The sequence below is a fragment of the Protopterus annectens genome, chromosome 7.part1 (genome assembly GCF_019279795.1).
Source record: "Protopterus annectens isolate FY-2018-M chromosome 7.part1, PAN1.0, whole genome shotgun sequence".
Taxonomy (NCBI): Eukaryota; Metazoa; Chordata; order Ceratodontiformes; family Protopteridae; genus Protopterus; species Protopterus annectens.
This window is the reverse complement of record NC_056740.1, coordinates 213114280-213137938: the sequence shown is the minus strand read 5'-3', so window position 1 is coordinate 213137938 and position 23659 is coordinate 213114280. Positions and strand designations below refer to the sequence as shown.

Genomic DNA, 23659 nt, shown 5'->3' with positions numbered 1-23659 from the left:
CGTTCTTTAAGCCAGTGCTAATTTTTTTAGATTAGCATCCTGAACTTCTTTGTTTGTATAATTCTAATGTTAAAGCTGTGCTTCCTTTCAAAGAAAAGATATGACAACGCCAGACATGGAGAATGTTTACTTGCATATCCAAGTACTGCCATCCCCTAGGAAGTACTTCAGATGTTTGATAGGTGGCCACCATTTTCACTTTCCAGCCTTTCCATCTGGCTGTCCACAGTCCTATAGCTAGGTGTTTAGGTACAATATTTGCAAATTAGGCACAGCTGTCTTCCACTGTATGGATGACTTGTCTTCCTTTCTAGCAGCCACTTCATAGGAACGTAGTATTATTTCTGCAGCATATCACTCAGATTTTTTGCAGTACTTGGGATCTCTGTAAACTGCAAAAAGTCAATCTTGATCTCTGCAGCTTCGCTGATATTTTTGATACCATCATTAGACTCTCGTCTGTATAAAAAGTCTTTCTTCCCCAAGAAGAACAGGTGAAAATTCAGACTATGGTGGTGGACTTCTGTCAGTAACAAATCATTCCACCAAGATAATACCCAAGGTTCTTGACTATGTATCATCTTGCATTCCTCCTGTGCTTTTTTTTTTTTTTTTTTTTTACAGACCACAGTACAATTTCATGAATATCAGGGAACGTCTCTGAGATTCCTTAGAGACAGTAATTCTTCCTCAGTCTATATGTAAAATTTGTGTTTGGTGGACCTGAACCAGCTTATTAAATGGAATAAGCCTTCTTCCTCCGGTAATTACTCTGCAACTGTAGACGTTCTTTTTGGACTGTGCTTTGGGAGCTGTTTCTGCAGTCTTTCTATGTAGGATGACTGGTCTCAACAAGAAAGGGATTTTCGCATCAGCCAGAAAGAAAAGTGGTGTGCAGAGCCTTGACAACTGTTCAGGATGCATTCTTTTTGTGTCACCTTCAAGTCCGTACAGATTGCACTGCAGGGATGTGGTACATCAGCAAATAGTGGGAGCCAGATCTTTTTAATTTTATCAAAAGATGCTTTGATTTGGCTTTGGGCCATTTATCACTGTCTATGGCTCTCAGTGGTTTGTCTCCCAGACATGCATAACCAGCTGGTAGAAGCTCTCCCCAAACAAATAGCTGTATTTCATGAATGAAAACTGGATTCTCAGACATTTTCCAGACAGTGTGTGGATGCAGTCTAGAGTACAATTAAGGAACTGCCCCTTAAGCACTGTCTGGTTAAGTGACTTGTTTGGTGTCACACAGTAGGCAAGTGAAGGTGGAAGAATCTTGTGTACAGGTTGTATCCTTAATCATCTGCACTAATTGCAGACAAAAGTTGGGATTGCCAGATGTGGAGAGAAGAAAAAAATGGGTCTGCGTTATCAATTCTCATAGCTTCACCTTGTTCATGTTGGTGTGAATGACCTGAAATGTACCTCCCTGGACTACATGAAAAGAGACATGGAAGAGCTCTCTGATCATGTAGCCCAGGTGGGTAGGACCCTGACCCTGAGTAGCATCCTGCCCTCCCCAAGAATGATACCGCAGTATAAAGAAAAAAATTATCAATTTCAACAATTGGCTAAGCTTCTGGTGTCATTCAAAGGGGATCCAGTGTCTGTCAGCCTGGTATGACATGCTCGACAAGCCACGTTGCTTCGCAAGAGACAGCTTGCACCTGTCACCCCTTGGCTTTTGAATACTAGCCAAGGTTCTTGCTGCCCCCATAGTGCCTTTTTTAGGCAAGGCTCAAAATTCAAACCCACCACCGTAAACAGCACAAGTAAAAAAAAATGAGGGTTATGCTACTCAACGCCAGGAGTATAAATCTCAAAATGCGTGCGCTCTAAGCACTCTTAAGTATGGAGAACGTCGAAATTTGTGCAGTAACTGAAACCTGGTTCAAGGCTGCAGTGAGCACTCCAGCACTACTGGGCTACAACTCGTACCACACATTTCGACCACAGAACATGGACCGAAACACAAAAGGAGGGGTTGTATCCATATTCATCAAGGATACTCACACCTCCAGGTTAGTGGCACAGCATGATACCTCTGAGATCATCCATGTGCATCTAACATCGGGCAAATCTGCAATGCAAATTGTGGCCTGCTACAGATCACCCTCCATGACCCAGGACCACCACTCTGCCTTTCTGGAGACACTGGAAAACATGAAGGTCCTACCGATCACCCTGATATTGGGCAATTTCAATTACCCTACCATTAACTGGGAAAACTACTTGAGTACAAACTCCCAGGCTCAGCTCTTCCTGGAATTTATCAACTCAAATGCCCTGGATCAGCTGGTCAACTCCCCTACCAGAGGCCGTAACATATTGGACCTGGTCATACCAACATGGGCGACGTGTTCCGTACCGAAGGTCAACCCCGTCACTGGTTAGATCAGACCATAAACTAATCACCCTGGATGTCCACACCCCACCACCACCCCCAACCATGGAAACCACAGTGAAAAACTTTTCTAAAGCAAACTTCACCTTACTTAAGGCAGAGGTGGTAAGTTTCACAGCCCCCCACGCTTAAAGGATAACACTGCCCACGATGTAGAATCCTTTACAATTGCACTCTGAGCACCTACAAGGATGCATGGATCGTGCCATCCCTAGCAAGACCAAGACTCACTCCCCTAAGAGAAGGAAACCAGTCTGGTGGACCCCTGCCATAAACAGGTTATACAACAGGAGGAGGAAACTAGTTCAGAAAAAAAGCAAATCCCAAGAAGGAAAGACATCCCTGATCAGTATCGTTAAGAAACTGAAGTCCCTCATAAAATCATCTAAGGCTAACTTCGAAAGAAAAATAGCCAAGGATTCAAAAGATAACCACAAAGCCTTCTTTAGCTATGTCAAGAATTTAAGTGGCAACTTGCAGATATGTTCTGAGCTAGTGCAAAATAGCACAAAATATACTGAACCTACTGATATTGCCAACATCCTGGCAGATAGATTCAGTGCAAACTTCACCTCCCTCTCACCTTCAAAAGGGCCCACAACAATACCGGAAAAGTGTAGTGTCCCGGAAATCACAGAAGCACAGGTGAAAATAGCCCTTTCAAAAGCCAAAAACACAGCATCAATGGGGCCAGATGGTGTCCCAGGCTGCGTCTTGCACGAACTACAGAATGAACTAACCCCCCACCTAAACACGTTGTTCAACCTCAGCCTTTCCACGGGCTACATGCCCATAGAATGGCGCACAGCAACAGTTATTCCGCTCCACAAAGGAGGGGGCCACAACTGACCCTGGTAACTATCGCCCCATAAGCCTGACTAGCCTGGTCTGCAAGGCTATGGAGCACATCATCGTGGAACTCATTAACAAAGACATTGGGAACCTCCAAACACTTGACCAGACCCAGTTCGGCTTTAAGGGCAGATCATGCCTACTAAACCTGGTTGACTTCTTCGAGACGGTCACTAAGGCCATAGACGAGGAAAAGGTGGTTCATACAGCCTACCTTGATCTCGCCAAGGCATTCAACACCATTCCTCACTCTGGTATTAAAGAAAAACTCACCAGCCTGAACATAAACCCCTATGTCACAAGATGGGTTGCCAACTGGCTTACAGACAGAACTCACACGGTAAGAATAGCAGGCTCCAGGTCCGACTCTAAATCAGTCACATGTGGTGTCCTGCAAGGATCAGTTCTGGGACCCCTACTGTTCGGCATATATTTCTCAGAAGTACAGGCAAATACAGGAGGACTATGGCTAGCCAAGTTCGGCGATGACTGCAAACTGGGAGCCATAATTGACTCTCCAGCTGACACGGGCATCCTTCAAAAAGGCCTTACTGAGGCAGACACCTGGTGTCAAAGTCATGGCCTCAAGCTAAATGCCAAACAATGCATAGTCATCCCGTTTGGAAAAAACAAAACACCCACGAATTACCACATAGGCGGCAGCCCCTTTAATACAGAAGAGATAATAAGAGATCTGTGGACCCAGGTAGATGGTAATCTCTCCTTTGACAATCATATTGCCAAAGTAGTTAGGAAATCCTTCTATGTGGCCCATCTAATTACTAAGGGGTTCGCATCTAGAAATAAAGAGGCTATAATGCCCCTATACTCGTCACTCATCAGACCCATCATAGTGTACAATGCCCCATTTGGGATGTACCTCACAAGACACTTCCAACAGCTGGAAAGACCACAAAAGCACCTCACCAAGAGGATTACTGGCCTCAAACAAATGTTCTTTGCAGCCCGACTGAAAAGACTCCAGCTGTACTCAGTGGCATATCGCTTACTCTGAGGTGATCTCTGCCTGACTTACAAAGCCATGTCCAACTCAGAATTGATGGACATGCTCCACCTAAAAAAAATCCAAGTTACTGCGAGTCACACGCTCTAGTGAGCTAAACCTCGCCACAACAATAAATAGAACATGCTGGAGGGATAGATTCCTGTCACAGAGACTCCACATGCTTTGGAACAAAATTCCTAACTACATTAGGCAGAGCCCCTCACTAACACTCTTCAAGAGCAGCCTTGACGAGTGGATGGGTAACAGAAAATACACCCCTGGGATCACTTCATTGGCTCTGCTTGACAGAGGCTCAGTTAATTAATCAATGGGACGGCGGAAGCCGACACACTCTGGCTAGGCTTAAAAATGCCCTCGGGCAGATAGCCTAGTTACCTACCTATGAACCTGTGAGATGACCGTAATTCTAACTGGTAATCAAACTAGATACTCTTCCTTCATGACCCTATGACTCTGCATAAATCTTTGCTATGTTCTTGTTAATGCACAGTGTTCCCTTCCCATCTCAAGATGCTGCAAATCCCACCTTGGAAGTTGGAATGTTTCATAGTAACAGTTGCGTTTGCATGTAAAGTTTAAAATAAGCATCCTTAAGAAAGCTATAAAACCTGCTACATATGTTTAAAGAATGGAGAAGTGATGTTGGTTGGACTACCAGAAAAGGTATAGACTCATTTAACTGTCCAGTCTGAAAGGATACTTGATCACAGAAACCATCTGATTGGATCAGATTTGGTATACTTTTCCATCAAAGTGCATATGTCTACAGTTTTCATACCGCTTGCTTCACAGATAGCAGCCAACTTATGTTTGGCTTTTCTGAAAGGCATTTAAGACCCCCTAGGTTTACCTCAATTTGAACTGGCATGCAGTGTCTGCATTAAGTGTCCATCATAGAAACATACTTAGATGTCCTTCCTTAGATCACTGTTGCGGTATTCTAAACTTTTGGGTTATCTTGACAAATAACCTGTATGTTCGGCCAGGGTACCAAGGCCAGAACCTTTCATAGAGCCGTACACATCTGCTGTATGACTTAAGCCTGTGGGCGTAAGGGTATGTAAGTGGACATATGAGCATGAAAACTTGATACTGTCTCACTTCCAGTGCAAATACAGGTCTCACACCCATCAGTCTGTTCTACACATGCTGACTGGTATCTTGTACCTTCAGTGATTCAGATAAGTGCCTCTTGGAAGAACCTTCCCTGTTCTTTCTGGAAAGATTTGCAGTTATTTTCCTAGATGCCATCTACAAACGGAAAGTGTGATTGTGGTAGGTAGATTCCCTACAAGAATCTTCACTCTCATAGTCTTTTTTGCCTAGGTGCAGAGTACAGTTTTAAAAATTGCAGTATCTGCCAGTCATTTGTACCTAAAACCCTAAGTATGCGTCTTTACTCCAGCAGCTAAAGCATCCACCCAAGCTAAAGTGGTGTCTGCCCAAAATCATCTTCACCAGATTGTTTTCTTCTTTTCTGCACATGTGCCTGAACCACTAGAATCTGTTCCTTTGACCTTTTCTGCAAATGGAGCTACTCTGGCGTCTGCTCTTTTGTCTATATTTATTCTTCTGTCCCACTGTGTGCATCGTACCACCCATCTCTGGTGCTTCATCTCCATCACCTCTAACTTCCAGTTGCTGTAACTGCACTCCCCATGTTTCTGTACCATACAGTAGTACTGATCACACCACTGTTTTGTACAGCTTGTTTTTCAGCTTCTTTGGCCTTCTTCTGTCATACAGAACAAAGGGGACATCCACAACTGTGGGTATCACAGAGGCATCAAACTCCAGTCACATTGTATGAAAGTTCTAGAGAGGGTGATTGATAGATGGATACACAGAGTAGTAGAAAGTAAGATGGGAGATGAGCAATTCAGATTCAGATCTAAATGCAGCACACTGACCCGATGTTTGCAGTGAGACAGTTGAGAAGAAGGGTGCAACTGGGCATTCCTAGACTTGGAGAAAGCATATGACAAGGTCCCAAGAAAGCTGATTTGGGCAGTACTATAGTAGTTTGAAGTCCCAGAAACATTAGTGAAATTAGTGCAGGCTATGCACAAGGACCTGATGACTCAAGTATGAACAGGGTTTGGTCTCACAGAGGGGTTCCCAGTGAGAGTGGATGTGCACTAGGGTTCAGCTGTGAGCCCACTGCTGTTCATACTGGTGATGGACTACATTAGCAAAGAGGTTGAAGGAGACAGATCGACGCAGTTACCGTATGCAGAAAATGCAACATTACAGGCAGACTCTGAGCAAGAACTTCAGCAAGGGATAGGGGAATGGAATGCAAAACTGAATGCACATGGGATGAAACGAAGTACTGATGAGGCAGTGATAATAACAGCAAATTGGCGAAATCAGAAGAAACTGCTAATTGAGATAGAAGGGAAGATAGTGAAACAGGTTAATAGCTTCAAGTATCTGAGAGGGGTGTAGCTGAGGAGAAGGGGAGTCTGACTGAAGAGGTTAAAGCTAGAATCGGAGGGGCTGCAGGCAGCTGGCACAGTATGTCAGGGGAAGTGCCATCATCATCAACCCATCAAGTAATTCCTTGAACTGTTTCTCTCCAGTCAACTTCCAGGTCTTCGTCCTGGTCTGTTGATCTTGGAGCCTTCTCTGACTGTTTGCAGCTGATTGGTGCAACCACTGGTTTATGCTGTAGGCTGACTGTTTCACTAGAAATTACTTTGTAATCACTTATTCTACCCCTGTGCCCTTTCATTACTAGAAGGAAATCTACTTGAGTTGCATGTGGGCCACTTTTATATATGATATTGTGATGGTCTCTGTTTCTGAACCATGTGTTGATTACCATCAAGCCATTTGCCAGACAGAAGTCGAGTGGCCTCTCCTCCTTTTTTCCTGTTGTCCCACCCGTGCGGACCTAGGCAGTCCTCGTATCCTGATCTGATGTTCTTTTCATTCATTCCTCAACTGCTGGGTATCTGATCTGACCTTGAATCCGACTTGGTGGCATTAACTAGACTTTCAGATGCAACTCCCAAGCTTCTACCTCTACCCATAATGTCCAAGTCAGCTAGCAGTACCTGAGATCTCATTTGCCGCCATCTCGCACAGGTGAGAATCCTTCTCTGAGAGCGATTTTGGATATTTTTGCAGTTTTTTTTTTTTGTGAGTAACCAATTCTTTAAAACCTTTCATCTGTCCTTCTCCAGTTACCCCCCTCCCTCACCTAACTTTTAAATATTCAGGTTTCTTTTCCGTTTGCCTTTTTATTCCTTTTTTCTCCCTTTTGATAATTCGGACATACCATAGCTTATACTTGTCTCGCTTACCTTCCTACCATTGATTGTAGTCTTCTTAACTACAAAAAACATCTTTATGTATTCTTACTGTTCTTCTGCCTTTTTCTCCCTTTCAGGGCCTGCTATTTTTCTTTAGAAATGGCTGAGAAACCTACAGGCTTTAAAAAGTACACATCCTGTGGGCGTAATGTTCCAAGTCCTGATGCCCACAGGGAGTGCGTCTACTGCCTTGGAGCGTCTCACCTCAGTACTGATTACTTAATTTGTGCTGCCTTTAATTCTAGGGCACTTAGTGAGAGGCATAATAAATTAGTGCTTAAAAGGATGTTGTTGCCTTATTCGTCGTCCTCTTTAGGGACTCATCACCCTGGTAAATCTACAAAATCTTCTTCGGAGGCGAAGGAGTCTTGTAAAAGATCCCCCAACCCATTCTCCAAAGGCTACTACAGCGACTTCTTCAGAACTTCCTCAAAAAATCCAAAATCCTTTGGATTGGACGTCTTCTGATCCTAAGAGAAAGCACTCTAATTCTAGGATCTGACCGTTCTTTTAACTAAGTCTTCTCAAACCAGCTCACCTGGGTTCACCATTAAACCGTTTTCTCCTCAACTCTATTTCCCTTTTTTCCAAGGGACACTAAAAGGAGAGTCTAGACCCCACTCAACCACCTCTTCCATTAGGTCCTCCAGAAGTCTGTCAGAGGCCGATATGGATAGGATGACGATGAGGAAATTGCTCAGATTCAGATGGGAGTTATTCTGTCCCCATCTCCCATCGGATCCATGAGACTCCCATCCAATTCTCATGTAATGATCTCTCCTTCTCTGATCTATCCCATAATTTTGGAGCGCTTTGATCCAAGAGCCTGGAGAGTGTCTGCTTCTGATCCGAAGACAACTAACTCTAGACTCCCATGGCCTTCCTGATTAGTTCTGCTCTGGTTCCTTTGGATCAGGATGAGTCTCTGAGCCTAAGTATCAGTGCCAGATTTGAGGGGCTGGCTTCCAGTCTGGTATCAGAACCATCCTTGCCCCTTGTAGCTTCGGCATTGGACAGCTCTGGTATGACTCCGTCCTCAAGGCACTGATCCTGACAGGGTCGAGGATTGGCAGCTTTGGAGGTTTTGGCTGAGATGTGACAAGCCACAGCTTATCCTGCTCTGTCTGCTTTCAAAGTGGTGGAGAGGTTTTTCTCTCAACTGAGACATTTGACTACCCTTTCATCCCCTGTATCTTACATCCCTTCTTCCTTCGGGTCCGAGCTTTTATCCTCTCAGGCCTACTCCACAGGTACAGCAGGCACCATTTAGCATCCAGAAAGTCCCCATTGAGAAATTCCCATCTCTTTGGATACCACTCCAGACCATCCCATTGAAGAGGTTCCCTGAAAGAGAACATGCAAAAGGAGACTCACAAATTCCCCTATGGAATCTGTCACTGATACTGACTTTAGTGAGGGGGAAGGGACCCCAGATCTCCATCAGGTAATGCCTCCTTCAAAGACATCCTAGAGATCCTTAAACAAAAAATTGGATGGTCTTACCTTCTCCCCAGAGAAGTTTTTCTGGAAGCTTTTGGGTCCAACCCATCTATGTCTTGGGTGACTCCCCAGACAGGCGAGCTTATCAATTTTAATCTTTTGCCGGGTATAGAAAGAATGTGATTCACTTGAGCCCATTTCCTGATGCCCAGATAAAATTTTGGCACCACTGAAGGATACATTACATTGGAGTAAAGAAGACCCTGTTGATGTTCTGGTTGTGGCGGCAGCCACTAAAAAGGAGCTAGTGGAACAGAGCTGTGGTTCAACTGGCTGTTGGTTCAGGCATTATCATAAGGAGACATGCCTGGATGTGTTTGTGACTTCCCACAGCCTTTCAAGTCTGCTTTCATCAATGGCTCCCTTTGATGGAATGTCTTTGTTTGGCCCTACTGTAAAAGAAACACTTTCCCAGAGTGAACAAGATGGAAAGACTCTGCTGTAAGGATACTCTTTTCTACCCGTCGGTGATGGATGTGGCAATAAAATGTGGTCCCATAAGTCCCAGAGAGCTTTTCAGGATTTACGTGGGGATAACTTCTCCAGAGGCAGAGGGGGGAGTTCAAATGGAAGACACTGTCCTTGTCATAGAGGAGGCCAGCAAAACCAGGGTTTCCAAGATTCCTTTTTGGATAAACCCTTTCAACACTTCTGAAGGGTTGCTCGACTGCCCACCTCTGGAGGCATTCAGGGGGGAGCACTTGTCTTTGCACCCAAATACCTGGGCTTGTATAACAAAAAGATTTTTGTCTGCTAAAAATAATATCCAGATGTTATTTCATACAATTTTTCCAGATTCTCACAACCAAAATAAGGATTCCTGACATCCCACCCAGTCAGAGAGAAGCTGCAGTTCAAGAAATTCAAACGCTGTTAGAAGTCATCTAGGAGGTCCCATCAGACAAGAGAGGATTCGGAACTTATTCAAGGTTCTTTTTAGTGCCCAAGAAGACTAGGGACCTGAAACCAATTTTGGATCTAAGCAAACTGAACCAGTTTGTGAAGACGTCAAAGTTCCAAATGGTTACAGTTCTGTCCATTCTGCATTTTCTAAGCAAGGATGATTGGATGTCCTCAATCGATCTTCAGGACACGTACTTTCACAACAAGATGAACAGACGAATCCGAAGATCTCTGTGATTTTGGCTGGGGGCCAGTTATTAATAGTTCAGAGCCCTGCCATTTGGTCTGACCACAGCCCCCCCCCCCAGAGTGTTTTATATATGGCGGTGGTAGCAGCTCACTTATTGCTGGGATTCATTGTTTCCATACCTAGACGACTGGCTCCTCACTGCCACAACAAAGCATCTTCGAATTTAGTCCAGGGACTATTTGCTCCAGTTTTGTCAAGGACTAGCCATTTCAGTCAGTATCTCCAAATCTCATCTATATCCTGTACAAAGCCTGGAGTTCATAGGTGCACAGCTGAACACAGCAAGTCAAATTGCCTCTCTTCCTTTTACATCGTGTAGACACAGTCAAGTTTCAGGTTCAACCAATAATTGTTCACCTCCGCCAGCCAGACTTATCTTTCAGGCTTTAGGTTCGATGGCAGTGGCCATAACCTTGGTTCCAATGGCCCAGTTTTATATACGTGTTCTCCAGTTGTGTATTCTGCATCATCCCTTGTCTTCCAGTCAAATTCACCTGAGTCTGCAAGGATCATTTTCAGTGGTGGATTCATTTGGATGAAGTTTACGTAGGCCGTCCTTTCATTCTGTCCCCTCCAGTAGCCACGGACACCTCCCATTTGGGGTTAGGCGGGGGCATTTCTTGGGGCAGACTGTCCAAGACACATGGTCCCCCCAGAGACCAGTTCACATATCAGTGTCTTGGAGATGAGAGCAGTCCTACTAGTGTTGCAGGCCTTTCAAGATGTTCTTCCTGTGAGGAGCATCGCAATATAGACTAACATTATGTCTGTAGTTTGTTATATCAATCAACAGGGGTGAGCCCGATGTTATCCTCTGCCGAGAAGTAATGAGTGTGGCAGTGGGCGATATCCTCCAATTGCTTTCTTATGGCAACGCACCAGGGAAATCCAAGATAGTAGCAGACAAACTCAGCAGGTCTATTCTGATACAAGTGATCTCTCAATCGATCAGTGGTTGAGAGAATTTTCCTCTTTGGGGCTAACCTTACTGCAATCTCTTTGCATCTTCCCTTGCCAGTAGGTTCTTGGCCATAATCTCTCCTTGGGGGGGGGGGTCACCGAGAGATGCTCTAGTCCATGTTCGGCCCTCTGGTTTGCTTATCCCTCATTACCTCTGATTTCAGAATTCTTGCAGAAAGCGCTTCTCCGATGTTCATCATGCATACAGCTGCAGCCATCACACTTGGGTTATCCTGCCGTCAGGCGGGTCCTCGGTCGGCCGAATTCCAAAGTCTAGGTCCGGCGTCGGTTGTCGTCGCTTCTTCCCTGATGTCAGTGCGGCAGGGGTATAAAAGAGGCAGCCGACGCCATTTTCTTCAGTCTTTCTTGCCGCGCGGTGCCCGAAGCAGAAGCAATTCGCAAGTGCCGGTCGGCCAGCTCCTGAGATTTACGAATAGTATTTCACCCGAAGTCTTCTTTAAAGCTAAGTACCCCGTTGGGGAAACTTTTCTTGCCTCGGACCAATGTCAGACAAAGTTAATAATTGCATTTCTTGTGGGAAGCAAATACCGCATAAGGATTTTCACTCTTACTGTATACCTTGCTTAGGGCCAGACCACGACGTCTCGGCCTGCCGTTTTTGTGCTAGGTTTAACAAGCGCACTATTAAGCGCCGGGCGGAGTTCACCCTTCATTATTTTGGCAAAAAATGTAATTACATCATGTCTTCGGATGCACCGACGCCAGTTTTAGGCAAAAAACGCAAGGATAAGGACAGACATCCGAGGCCTGCACCGAGTACTGAGATCACGCTTAGGCTGACTACCGGTTCTCAGGTTCTCAGCGAGGCGCCTACGCAGCCCCTGACTACCGATGAAACTACTTTACCGGCGACTACATTACCCGAGGTCGCAGGATCCTCGGTCTCCATTCCCACTGCAGATACCAACGCCACTCTTGGCGGGGAAACCGAAAATTTAGCGAGGCCTGCCATTTCTGAAGGCGTTTTCAGGCCTATCACCTCCTCTATTAAATTGTTCACTAAATCTAAAGCTGCAATGAAAATTAAAAAACAGGGTCCTCAGACCCCCCTCTCAAGGCCCCATGCCTAAGAAACAGATGCTTAAAATGGCTGAGGATTTGATTACTCTCATCAGGGGTTCTCAAACCCCCCCCCAGACAAAAGGCCCAGGTTGGAGGAAGACTCCCCTTCCTCAGACCAGGCTTCTATTACCTCAGACTATTCTGAGGTCCAGGAATTACGCCTATTCCCCATTTGAAGACTCTGATGCTGAGGAGTCTATTCCCTCGGTCTCCCCCCCTGAGGACTACTCTTTTGGGGAAACCCTGCATACATTGAGAGAGCACTTCCACTGGGAAGGCCAAGATTACTCAGATTCCAAGAAAAGGCTCAGGGAATTTCTACTACTTCCCCAGCATAGGCCCCTGGCTATTCCTCCTGTCTTAGATATTTTGGATGATGTGTATGCAGAAGCCAGTCTTAATCCAGATTCTTTACCTCCAGCCCCTGTTAAACCAGACAGATATTACCGGGTTCCTGATTCTCGCCAGTTCCTTTATAAAAGCCATACTGCTGACCCAGAAACAATTTCACAGGGTCCCAAGGGGATTAAGGCCTCTACTGCTAAAAACTCTCTACCTTCAGAGAGAGATTCCAGAGCATTAGAAAGGTGGGGGGAAAAGGTGTATACATCAGTCACTTTAACCATGAGGGCATTAAACTGTCAATTTCATATGTTAAAATACCAACAGTTCTTGCTTTCTCAGCTGAAAAGCAAAATGACAGAAACAGAACAACCAGACTTGAAAGAGTTGCAGGATTTGTTGCATGGAGCAGAACAAGTGGGGAAACATACCTTGCAGTGTGGTTTTGATGCTTTAGAGGCCTCATGTAGAGCTGCTGTCACGGGGTCTGTCATACGTAGACATGCTTGTCTCAAAGAGCAAACTTTACCAGATCATGTCAAAGCAAAGTTATTAGATGCACCACTACAAAAAGATGTATTGTTCGGTGTTAAAGCTGAGGTGGTACTAAAGAAAATGGAGGAAGAAGCGAAATCTATGCAAACAGTTAAAGATTTCTTGCAGGTGCAGCCTCCACGCTTTAGCAGAAACTGGCCTTCAAAAAATTGGTCCTTTCCAGCCACGGACAGACCCCAAAGGGGCAGATACAGACGCCCAAGGGGTAGAGGACAACCTCAAGGATCTTACAGAGCTAGACAGTGGCAAACGCCAGCCCCAAGAGGTGGAGAAGATAGACCACAGTCATTTAGAAAACAGACACAATGACTTTCCCCTATGCCTGCCAAGCAAAGCTATAATGGCAGCACCTTTGGGCGGAAAACTGGCCTTATTTTCAAAAAAACTGGCACATTGTTACAAAGGACAAATGGATTCTGGATATTATAGACAGAGGTACAGGTTCCACTTTTGCACCCTTCCAAAAATGAGAGGCATGCCAAACCTGCCACAAAATCAATGGGCAGAGGCACAAAGACAAATTACCGCTCTCATGGATATGACAGCAATTCAAGAGGTACCTGCAAAAGAACAAGGTCAAGTTTTTATTCAAGGCTATTTCTGGTACCAAGGAAGGACAAAGATTGGAGACCCATCTTAGACCTATCTATACTAAACACATATCTAGAGGTACCAAAATTCAAGATGCTCACATTACCGCAGCTTCTTCCCATGCTGGGCAAGGAGTCTTGGCTGGTAACGTTGGACCTCAAGGAGGCATACCTGCATGTCCCTATCAGACAAGATTGCAGAAGATACCTCAGATTTCTTGCAGGTTCAACCCATTACCAATTCTCTGCATTGTCCTTTGGCTTATCTACTGCGCCCAGAGTGTTTACGAAATGCCTGGCATCAGTAATTGCCTTCTGCAGACAACGAGGAATCCAAATCTACCCATATCTGGATGACTGCCTGATCCAAGCAGACAGCAAGGACATTCTATTGCAACATCTGGCGTTTGTAATAAAACTGTTAAACTGCCTGTGGTACACAGTGAACAAAAAGAAATCAAAACTAATACCTTCTCAACAGATAATTTTCCTGGGGGCCAGCTTAAACACAACGACCCAGATGGCCTACCTCACACCAGACAAACAAGGGCAACTGTCTCAATACTTCAACAGAATGGCAACTTTATCCAGGCTAACTGCAAGGAAAATCCTGCAGGCTCTGGGGTTCATGGCATCTTGTATCCTACTAATACCATTTGCAAAGCTGCATATGAGGAAACTACAATGGTACCTAAAAAACTTATGGTCTCAACACAGCCACAGCTTGGAAACAATTATACCACTCATTCCATGCCTTCAAAAGGAATTTTTGTGGTGGGCTCAAGCATGCCAAAGAAACACGGGTCTTCCTTTCTGCTTACCACAAGCAACTCAAATCATCACAACAGACGCCTCAGACTACGCCTGGGGAGCACACATGGCAGGTCAGTGTATTCAGGGAAAACGGTCCCAAAAAGAGATGCACCTACACATCAACCAAAAGGAGATGCTAGCCGTGCAAAATGCTCTTATGACCTTCAAAGACCTACTGCATCCAGGCCAGCTATTAATAAGGACAGACAACACCACAGCCATGTGGTACATAAACAAACAGGGGGAACGCATTCATACCCCCTGTGCAGACAAGCCATGACGCTGTGGAACACAGCACTGGAATTACAAATTCAACTACAGGCACAATTCCTGCCAGGGAAGGAAAACACACTGGCAGACAACTTAAGCAGAAATATGACAGACCCACACGAATGGAAGTTGCATCCTCAAGTCTTCTCAAAGATAACTCAGGCATGGGGACAGCCAGACATAGATCTGTTTGCTACCCACAGAAATTACCAGTTGGAGAAATTCTGCTCAAGGTCCTATCATCCACAGGCCTGGAAAGTGGACGCACTCTCTTTCAATTGGACAGCATTGACAGTCTATGCCTTCCCGCCTCTACCTCTACTGGCCAAAGTCCTATTAAAAATCAGAGCAGAGAGGCCACAAATGATTCTCATTGCTCCAGACTGGCCACAACAGCACTGGTATCCTCTCCTAAAGAGCCTGTCACACTCACCACCATGGATCCTTCCACAAGTTCCTCTTCTTTTGTCCCAGCACAATTACAAGACCCTTCACAGCCAGCTCAGAACTCTAAATCTAGCTGCATGGAGAATACCTTAATTTTCCAACAGATTCTCCTCTCCAAGGAGGTACAGGATGTCATCTTGGAGGCCAGGAGACCCTCTACTAGAAAAACCTACTCCGCCAAATGGAAACGATTTTGTGCCTGGAATCAAGCTAAGGGTCAGAATCCATGGGTAATAAATATACCTCAAATTTTACAGTACCTAGCTGAGATGTTAAACAGTGGCCTTTCCTTCTCTTCCATCAAGATCCACGCTTCAGCCATTTCAGCACAGTACAATACGGATCCTCCTTTATTCTCACATCCTCTTTTAAGGCAGTTCCTCAGAGGGGCAAAAAATATACAACCCCCACGGAAACCACCAGCTCCAGCTTGGGACCTCAACTTCGTATTGGAGAAGCTGACACTGCCTCCTTTTGAGCCGGCTGCTACAGCAGAGCTACAATACTTGTCATGGAAAACGGCCTTCCTTCTGGCTATTACCTCAGCACGTAGGGTTTCGGAGCTACAGGCCCTCATGGCTGTGCAACCATTCATCATTTTCCATCAGGGCAGGGTTTCCTTACGAACCCAACCCTACCTTCATGCCAAAGGTAGTATCCAGTGTGGCTTTGAATCAGACTATTCATTTACCTACCTTTTATCCAAATCCACAGAACAAAGGAGAGAGGCTACTGCATTCCTTGGACATTCACAGGCAACTTCGTTATTACTTGGACAGAACAAAGTAATTCAGAAAATCTGAGCAACTCTTTGTGTCCTATGCTACAGGTGCTCAAGGAAAAGCTATTTCCAAACAGACTATTTCAAAATGGATAACTCACTGCATATGCTTTTGTTATTCATTTCATGGAAAATCAGTGCCTGTATACATCAGATCCCACTCCACCAGGGCTACAGCTATCTCAGCAGCTTTCCTCAGGGGGGTCCCTACCAAAGACATTTTGGAAGCAGCAACTTGGAGTTCAGTGCACACTTTCTCCAAGCACTACCACCTTCCACTTTACTCAAAATTTAGAGCGGGCTTTGCCACAGCAGTCCTGCAGGGCTTTCTAGCCCCTCCTAATTCCGCTTAGTACCAGCCACCCTTACTTAGCTATGGGACTCTACCCAAGTGTGATGACTGCAGCTGTATGCACGATGAACATAGTACAGTTTTGTACCTACCATAAATGTAGATGTTAGAGTGCTCATACAGCTGCAGTCCAGGTTACCCTCCCTCCATCCCCTCTTAGGACAGGGCTTATGCCAAACACCTTTATCATGCAACCTATTTGGGGTATTCTTCTATGGTGTATTTGCTTGCAACTACTGTTTTGTTTGATCTACTAATGTATGTTTGCATAACATCATGTTTTGCCTTCCTTTCTGGGAGCACCTGACATCTGGGGCAAGAAAAACTGAAGAAAATGGCGTCGGCTGCCTCTTTTATACCCCTGCCGCACTGACGTCAGGGAAGAAGCGACGACAACCGACGCCAGACCTAGACTTTGGAATTTGGCCGACCGAGGACCCGCCTGACAGCAGGATAACCCAAGTGTGATGACTGCAGCTGTATGCGCACTCGAACATCTACATTTATGGTAGGTACAAAACTGTACTTTATCCTCATTGCACCCTTCTGGCATCGCCAAGTGAGATTCTCCTTCCTTTTGTCTCATCTTCGATATCCTCCATGGATACTGGACCCCAATCATAGACCTTCTCTCACATCCCTCCAGAATGAAGCATCCCAATACTCCAGGCCTCAAAGTGACTGTATGGTTTCTCCTTTTCCAGTGATAGCTTGACAGCCCAGGCTTTCCTCACCAGTCCGGTGAATACTTCTGTCTTCCTAGAAAGCTTCTACAAGGAAGATCTACAGGAGTAAGTGGAAATGATTTTCAATTTGGGCTCTTCAGAAGGAAGCTGATCCTTTCACTGCTCCTACATCTGCAGTTCTAGAATTTTTAAGATTTATTTCTAAAGAAGGTGTTAGTTTTTCTACAGTCAAAGTACGATTAGCAGCTGTATCTAATTTTCATTCAGGAGAAAATGATTCTTAGCTTCAACAAAATTGTGCAAGGCTTTTCTAAAAAGCATCTTCTTACTTAGACCTCCAGTGAAAGAGCCATGTCCTCCTTGTGACTGAACAGTTGTACTCCAAGGGTTGACCCAACATCTCTTTGAACCATCTGATTTAAAATTTTCGTCTTAGAAAACAGTATTCCAAGTAGCTATTAACATCTGCAAGGTGAATTTCTTAATGCCAGGCTCTAGCTTCCAAATCCCTTTACATTATTTTTCAGAAAGACAGTCACTTTACAAACAAACCCATCCGTCTTACCAAAGATAGCATCTTAATCAAATATCACTTGAACAGTTCATTTTCCAGTTTTCTTCCCTAATTTGTCTAATAAGGGAGAGTACATGCTACATCTTTTAGATGTAAGTAGACAACTACACTTTTATCTTCACAGAACAAAAGATTTCAGGAAGCTGGAACTGCTCTTTGTTTTTCTCCCTGAGCAGATTGGGGTCACCAGTTTCTAAAGTTACCCTCACCAAATGAATTATTGATTGCATTTCTTTTGCCTCTCCCTATCAAAGCCTCCTAAAGCACATTCCACTGGGTCCATGGCAATGTCTTCTGCCTTTTGGTGTAGAACTTTCATTAATGACTTTTGTGGAGCAGCTACCTGGTCTAATGCTCACACGTTTTATTGCTCATTGCAAACTAGATTTGACCTCTGAAGCAGAGTTGCCTTTGGTTCTACAGTTCTCCAGAATATCCTTCCATGAGGGCCACGCAAGATTCACATAGCTGAGAACACTGTCCCAGTAGTTGAACGAATGAAAAGGACAACAGAGATTAAAATTGTGTGTTCACCACTGTCCATTTTCATTCTTCCACAGCTTCTCACCACTGTCCATTTTCATTCTTCCACAACTTCCCACCCTGCTTCCCCTTTACTTTCGTCTTCTGAAGTGACCTTGTGGATATTGTGGAACCTTTTGTTCCAGGTTTCAGCCCCAGCTCTGCTGTTCTTTTTTTCTTGCACTATCTTAGGATGATAAGGCAGCAAACTTGATCTGAGGTATTGATAATGGACTGGGGCATTATGGGTACAGGGAGGAGCTTGTGAGTTTGATCGCAAGTCTAATGTTTGCAGCTGAGGCAGATCCGATACTCAGTACTCTGTCCCCATATGTGTGTTCAGGTCACCCATTATTAATACCAATTCATGTTGTCCTGCTTTATCTACTAGGCCTTGCATCTGCTGTCTGAATGCAGTCTTTTCCACAATGTCATAACCATGCTGTGGGCATAGGCTGAAATTATGAATACTGCCCTATCATTGCACTTGAGTCTGATCGCCACAAGTCTATCAGACTCACTGGAGTGTGACATTTCTTAGCTCATGTGTAGCAGGTTGATTTGTTTTCCATCCAGTTGTCGCTTAACAGAGCTATCCCAGCTAACCCAAGCTGGGCAACTAGAAACCAGACAACCAGTAGCTTATTGACCCAGGGCTGCTGAGCTTTAAGGTGGGCACACACTGGCCAATAGGGACAATTACACCCCCTCCTACAGTTAGCATGGGTGCCCTGGTGTAGGTCTAAGTAGGCATGGGGTTCAACCCACTTATCACTGGCAAATACCCATGCCCATTTTGGCAACATCACTCAACACGACCACATCACCTAGAGCTATATTTTTACACTGTTGAGTGGCTAGCCCTGCCATTGGGTACAGTCTGCATTGTGTACTCCGACTTTGAGAATACTACACACCTCAGTAGGTGCCCAAAGTGGTTGGTCTATACAACTCTGTTTCCTGTAGGCCAACATTTAGTTTGCTTCTGCCCACAGCTTCATTCTTAGGTGTGTTTTTTTAGATGGAAACACTTGGCATATTTTTTGGAGGTGGGGGGAGCCCCACAGAAACACAAGGAGAACACGCAAACCCCCTAACAGCCATTGGTTGGAGGTCAGGATCAAACCTTGTACCTTGCCGCATGGGAGGTGAAGACCTTGTAGTCTAGTATTGTCTATAAACCTATGAACCTTATGGAATTGGTCACTGCAGTAGTAAAATTTCCCTTACCCCTTTTCTTTGTTTGGAGACTTGTATACAGTTATTGTTTGCCTAGATAAGTGTTTTCCAGGTTTTTATTAGAGGTTTTCTTTTACTCATTAATTTTTTATTTCCCCCAGTAGGTATTTGTCTGTTTATAAGCATGCTTCCTTACTGGGTTTTGAGCCTTGAGGAACAGAAGAAAGCACATGTCAGTACTTTCTCTGCACTCGTGTGTGTGTGTGTGTGTGTGTGTGTGTGTGTGTGTGTGTGTGTGTGTGTGTGTGTCTATGTGTGTGTCAAATATATATAATGAGTTTTCCATTGCCTATATTAGTATTTTCACAAGTTTGAAACCAATGTTGGTCTTCCTAGGTGGAATACAAACAGCTGAAGAAGTCTATCTGAGACATAGGAAGTGGGCAAAATACAAATGTTACAATTTACTGTTGACATTGTCTTGTCCTTAATATTTACTGTTAAAGTAAGGATCTTGTACAGCTGTACTATCCATGTATAATACAGATTACTATGGCAAATAGAAATGATCTGCACACTGTATAACTCTGAATGTACAGTCTAAGGTTAGGAGAATATCTGTGCTCTAAACATTTTAATGTGAAATTATTTTACACATTTGCATTTTTGCTACATAAATTATGATACATATCTTTGATAGCTCATAAATATGACACTTAATTTCTAGAAAGCATTCAAAGATGTACTATTTTACTGTATTTATGAGCTTTCCTGGATGACTGAGTTGGTCTAATGACCTTTTCTGTGACCTTACCTACCAGCTAGACTGACTTTTGTGCTTAAAGGTGATTTGTACAAGGAGAGATCAAAATAATGTAAATCTGTTTTTAAAAGCTATTAGCATCCTCATTTTGGCAACATGCAACACAGATAAATATAGGAGTTGTTTGGGTCTGCCATTGTGTGGCAGCATGATACTTCTTCTGAATCTAACGTCAAAATTTAAGTGAAGACCTGTGTGCCAAGGGAAAATATGTCCATTTGGAAGAATCACAGAGATGAACTGGCTAACCTGAGTCAAAAACAAATAGTTGATGATGATGTACTATTCTTGCATTAACAAATGTTGGCTATGTGTTTGAAATATGCATACATGTAAAACTGAGATTTGCCTGTTTGACTTGGGATTTAATGATTATTGTCTGGTCCACATTTTGTAAAGATCTTTTAAGTAGCAGCATATATACCTTCCCTGCAAGTTGAAGTTCTACCCTTCTTTTTCTTTAGCAGTTATGTACAAGGTATATAACTAAAACCATACTTAATTTTGCAGATTGCACTCATCAAAAACACGAATCTATTATGCTTTAATGGAAACATTGGATTCCTTTCCTATAAGCACTGAAGTCTGCTACATGAGGTTGTATTCTTATTGCTAGTGACATTTTCCTGTAAGGTGTTGTAAATCCTGATTTTAGGACTATGAGAATCAAGGACATTTCTTTTTAACTGGATAAGTGATCTGGTCTGTTTATGGATCTTTTTCACTCTCATTCTGGGCCATAAGGGTAAGAGTGAATGCAAAATGTTCATTAACCAGCATGCTTTGAGGAGTTTTGAGTTTTCTTTGTGTCAGATTCAGTGGTTGTCTTTTGCCTTCTTTCTCTGCATCTCTAATCACAATGCAGCAGAAGTCCTCAAGGAAAAGAAAAGTGGACTTTTTTCAAGGGATTGGTTTGGGTCAACAGGCATTATGCAGGACGACTACATGATGTATATATACGGCTAATGAATGCTGCTTTTTTTTTTTTTTTTTTTTTTTTTTTTTTTATAAGACAGCAGATAAAGTATCTGATAGCAGCAGTCCATTAGGTTTGGTAGGTAAAATTATAGTGATGGTTTCTTCGTGTTTTCACTCTCTACCTGCTCTTGCAATAAGTACTGGGCTTAGCTTCCACTCAAATGCTCTTAGACAAGCCAGATATGTATAAACCTTGCATCTACACTCAGTCCTTGGTTATTGCTAAATAATAGTATACAGTGCAAATTTGCGTCAGTGCTACATTTTATGTTAATTTGGTAAAACCAGTAGACCCAAGTGCCAATTTTTAGGGGTGACTTAGAAGTACTCTCTGGTTAATGACTTGTTTTGACACCTACATCTGAATTAGGTAATCAAAACCCAGAGCTGCAGGATGCTTAGTAGTTGCTCATAGTATTAATTATTTGTTTTAAACTGCCAGTACCTTGTATTGTACTAATACACTTAGTGTTCCTTTTAAGCACAGATAATTTCAGACCATCTTTCAGGAATGTTACTATGCAAGTGATGCCTGTTCTTATATGCTTTGCTTTGTGAGTTATGGATTCATGCATTATGTGTATTAAATTGCTATTGGGATTTGGTTGTATGTAATTTTGTCATTTTCTGTTTATATGCATTTTTGAAATCTACATATGTGTGAGCATTCACAGATATTGTTATCCGTATTTCTTGATTTTTATCAGGAGATGAAGAGATGGATCACCAGGGCCTTTCTTGTGAGTCAGAAGATGGTCATTCAGAGGGTTCTGAAAAGGATGCTTCTGAGGAAGTGGAGAATATCACCTCTAACAGTCCAAAGAAACCAACCACTCAGAAGAGTAAATCACTTTTTAGTGTTAGTGTTGTCAATTCCTATGGAGTATCGGATATAAATTCCTTCGGAGAGGGAAAGCTCCCTAAACTAAACTGTAAGTTAAGTCTGAACACAATGGTGTTGTGAAATGTGTATCTTGTATCTTTGTATTCAAGAACTTTCTCATTCATCTCTTCAGTTTTCTTCGCTCAAAATTGTAACCATGCTAGTTATTATGCTTTGCTTTTCAAATCAACACATGAAAACTTTAGGACAATGTTTCTTTGTTCTAACACGTCTGTGTAGTAGTACTGCAATATTGCATGGCTTAGTACATCAAGTTTATTATTATAACTACCCTTCCATCCCATTAAATGCACATAAAATGTATTAGGTTCCTATTGTACTTTTGTCGTTTCTGACCCAGGTTAAATGAATACAACAAAATATGTATAGGCATGGCAGATGAAAGGGAAGATGTGAAGTTGTTCAATCTTGCCGTTTGTTCTTACACATGGATTTGGAGCCGATCCATCGACTCCAAGTTGGCCGCTTTCCAAGCTCAAAATCTTTCAGTAGCTCGAGGCACAGTACCTATCCCATGATGCTCTCTGACTAACCCCCAGATCTAGTTTGCCACTGCAAAGGATCGCAAGTCTTCAGTGTGCTCAGGCCAGTGAAGGTTTATTAAGAAGTATTTTCTACAGCTAAGTTTACTTTTTATATATATCTTTCTGTTTTTCTACCAGTATTCCCTTGTTATACTGTCTTTTTTAGGGCTTTGTCCCTGTTTAGTGTGTTTTATTAGAGTGAGTTGCTCTTGGGCCTTGCCCTCTCTTCATTTGGTTACATCCTTTGCTATAGTTGTACAGGGATCTATCTTTTTCCCTCTATCCCACTTTTTGGCAAGATTGTTATTAGATTATTGTTGGATTGTACTGTTGTACTTTATATTATCAGGGATCTGATAATTGTGCTTTCTCTGTGTTTCTCTTCTTTGTTATTGGATTGTACTGTTGTACTCTATATTAACAGGGATCTGATAATTGTGCTTTCTCTTGGACATGATGACTGACCAAAAGCTAAAGTCTGGATTTAAAAGATGTGACTGTGGCAAAAAAATGTCAATCACAGATAACCACATTTCTTGTGTTTATTGTTTGGGACCTCTTCATTTGCAGGAGGATTGTTCCATCTGCCACTCTTTTAGTGGCAGAGTTTTGTTAGAGAGACGTAGGAAACTGATTGATCGAGGTCTCTTAACACCTGAGTTTCAGGAAGCTTTAGACAAGTCCAACCAGACCTCCAAGTCTTCGAAAGGGTCGTAGTCGTCTCTGGTGTCCTCTGAGCCTAAGCCTTAGGCTCCGAGCACCTCTGTTAAGGTACGGTCACCGGTTCCTAGGTCTTCGAAACTGTGTGCCGTACCGACGATTTGGAGCCAACCTTTGGTTTTGGAACCGGTATCAGAGACTTTAAAATCTCCAATACTTAGGTCTGTAGCTTCTTTGGCCCCTTCGACCCGCTCTTCATGGATGTCAGATATTGATGTGGACCCTGTGGTGCAGAGGCTCTTGGAGAACCCAGCACTGGCTAAACTGCTCTCAGCTTCGTCTCAACTGGGTTCGAGCCCT

At 43.5% G+C, this 23659-nt stretch overlaps 1 protein-coding gene across 1 annotated transcript in view; it reads left to right on the top strand.

The window, feature by feature from the left end:
• The window catches only part of LOC122807698 (ubiquitin carboxyl-terminal hydrolase 4-like), a 1844759-nt gene that overhangs the window by 1150626 nt on the left and 670474 nt on the right, over positions 1–23659 (top strand). Inside the window, exon 11 of the mRNA XM_044078661.1 lies at positions 21919–22143. Coding sequence (XP_043934596.1) covers positions 21919–22143 — 225 coding nt within the window. The remainder of the gene's footprint in view (positions 1–21918; positions 22144–23659) is intronic.